Here is a 2,798-nt window from a genome sequence, read left to right on the forward strand (position 1 = left end):
AGAGCTCCCACAACCGGGGGAAAAGCGGCGGTAACTGCGCAGCACTTGCCAAGAACGGTCTCGCTCTGTGCTGTCGGCACACGTCCAGGTGAAAAGAAGAAACAACGCAAAAGCCAAGGGACAGATACTTACCCCGGCTCTAGCTTTACTGATGGTGATGGAATAACCCAACCTGACAACAGGGAAGGGAGGAGAATAAAAGCCCACTGCAACCAATTCTTCCTTGCCAGTGACCTCAGGCAGCCATTTACACCTGTACGTAGTGAAAATAAGATGCTGTTTTGCTGACCTGGGAACGCTTCACTCGGAATTGGTTGAGGTCTAAGAGACTGCAAAAGATAGGAGGCAGCCCCGTGCCTGGGGGGTTTTGGCTCCTGCAGGTGTACAATCTATCTCATTCCTTTAACAGCAACCTTTTTGTTTGACTGGTAAGAAACTCTGTAGTGTTACACAAACTACCCCAGCATTTCAAGGCAGGGCAGGCTCCAGCCCACGTTCACCACGAGAGCTTTATCACTATTTTCTGTAAGACCTAATGACTGAACTCAGAGGAGCTTTCCTAGGTTCAAATGGGACATGGTAGCTCAGGGTGAGGATCATTTTAGACAGATCAAAGAGAGACTGTCGCTACAGTGTATTTATGCAACAGAAGTGCTGATATAGGTTGACAAAGAAAAAAAATCTAGTTTTCATTTTTTGCCCTTTGCAGCAGTTTGTGTTATATCCCAGTTGGCCACTGGTTGTTCGCAACATCTGGGAAAAGAGAGTCTCCCATCATCCCACACTCACACTTAAAGGACATCTGCAGGGTAAGAGGATGTTAAATTTTCATAAGATTTTAGGATAATTCAGGTTGGTCTCTGTCCAACCTCCAGCTCAAAGCAGGGTCAGCTACCAAGTTGCTCAGGGCTTTATCCACTCAGGTCTTGAAAACCTCGAAGGATGGACTCTGCACAGCCTGCCTCACTTGATTGTCCTCACGGTGAAAAAGTTGTGACAGAAGTACGATCCCAAGGCCCACACCAGGACCGAGGAAAGGACACGTGCCCAATTCCCAGACCAGGGCACTGCCACCCAGCCTCGAAAACCCTGCGGGCGGTCCTGGTCCCCACAGACTGGTGATGTCACCTCTCCCTGCCCGAAGGGGACAAGGTGACGGCTGCTCCTCTGCAGCACATTCCCACCTCAGGGAATAGAGGCAGAGAGACCAAAGGCATTTGTCTGAAGGCATGGAAGCAGCTCAGAAGCTTCCCCAGCAGCTCTGCGTTTCACCACCAAGCCACGTTCTCCCTCTCCCTGCAAACCTCTCAACAGCTAGCTCGGTATGAATGAATCCCTGCAAAAGTTGCACAGCAAAGGACAGATTAAGCTGATTTGCCTCCTGCAATTTCTCATAAAAGCCAGTTGATGCGTTTCAAGTTCCTCCTGAAAACACATAAGCTCACTATTATTGTTTGCAGCATGATTTTTACAGCTTTCAGGGCTTGATACAGAATCAAAGGAGGCTAAGTGCCTCCAATGAGTTTCGCATTATGAGTCTGGTTCACTACTAAACAGCATCTTTCTGCAAGCAGGATCCAGATAAGCCACGAGCCAACACTGACATAACCAGCATCGCCACACTGGTTCAAAACACGCCTCCTAGCACTATGGCATCCCTGCAGCTCAGGTCAGGGTAACACAGCACCATCACTGCCGGCTTCATGAGGTCCATCCGCAGGCTGCACCACGGCTGCTTTCACCGGTGCTGTCAGTTAACTCACACCGCAGTGAGCCAGTCCGGAGAGCGGCGTGGTTGCCTTCCGCAGCCAAAGGGAAGATCCCCTGTGTGAGTGTTTGGACTAGCAGCAAGCAAAGGAGGAAAGTGCTCACCTGAAAAGATGTAGGGATGCAGACAATCGTCAGGTTCTCCTGTTTAACCCGCTCAGCTGTAGGAAAAAAAGCAGAAGTCTCGGTTTGTTCGTTGCAGAAGGAAAAAAACACACCAACTTTCACTTTAAGAAATCTCAGTTCAGAACAGCCCCTTTGAATCATTGCAATTACTCGCTTGGCTTGCAAATAACTCAGTCATGCTCAAAATGCAAACAGGTGCCACCCTGCATAGGCTGAGGCTCAGTTTCTACAGTCAGAAATGTTTAAATACCCACCCTGGCTCAGCCCAAGACACCACGAGCCATTAACCTTTGTGTCTCCAGCAGCAGAGGAGCCTCGTCAGCAAATCGTCACCTGGGAAATTATCCCCACTCCCCGCTCTCACTCCATTAGACAGGTTTTGCCGCGCTCCTTGTAAACAGAGAGCTCCAGCAGCTGTCTGAAAGGTTTTCTGGCTTGTTGCCTTGGGGACTTCGCATTCATTTATTATAGAACATTTAAATATATGGCAGGGAAAGGACTAATAAAATACAGTATTCCATTAAACGGAAGGAAATATTTCCTCCCCCAGGTTAACCTCAAATGACTAAAATCTATTACTAAGATATCATTATGGACAAAACGTTATTTTAGTAATTACAATACTTAGGCATGAGCCAACAGCCCGAGATTCAGCAACAGCTCTTGCACCAGAGCAAGCATGCGGGCTACATGCTTCAAGGTAACGCTGCTGCTGGAAGGACTGAAGATGCAATACATGAGGCTGTAAGTTGCTACAACCCACATCCTAATGCATTCAGCAGACACGAAAAGTCAGACTTTGCAGCCTGGAACAGGCACTTTAAATACTATATCCATTTATTTAGAGACTGATTCTGTGTTAGAGTCGGGAGTGGTTGCAATACTGAGCCAAACCCAGAAAGCTG

General features: G+C 48.0%; 1 protein-coding gene across 1 annotated transcript in view; it reads right to left on the reverse strand.

Annotated features, from left to right (window-relative positions):
* RPIA (ribose 5-phosphate isomerase A) overlaps nucleotides 1-2,798 on the reverse strand; it is a 30,200-nt gene that overhangs the window by 9,656 nt on the left and 17,746 nt on the right. The window contains exon 4 of the mRNA XM_009331900.1: nucleotides 1,873-1,928. Within this exon, the coding sequence (XP_009330175.1) occupies nucleotides 1,873-1,928 (56 nt within the window). The remainder of the gene's footprint in view (nucleotides 1-1,872; nucleotides 1,929-2,798) is intronic.

The sequence above is a fragment of the Pygoscelis adeliae genome, unplaced genomic scaffold (assembly GCF_000699105.1).
Source record: "Pygoscelis adeliae isolate BGI_AS28 unplaced genomic scaffold, ASM69910v1 Scaffold209, whole genome shotgun sequence".
In the NCBI taxonomy this organism is placed as follows: Eukaryota; Metazoa; Chordata; class Aves; order Sphenisciformes; family Spheniscidae; genus Pygoscelis; species Pygoscelis adeliae.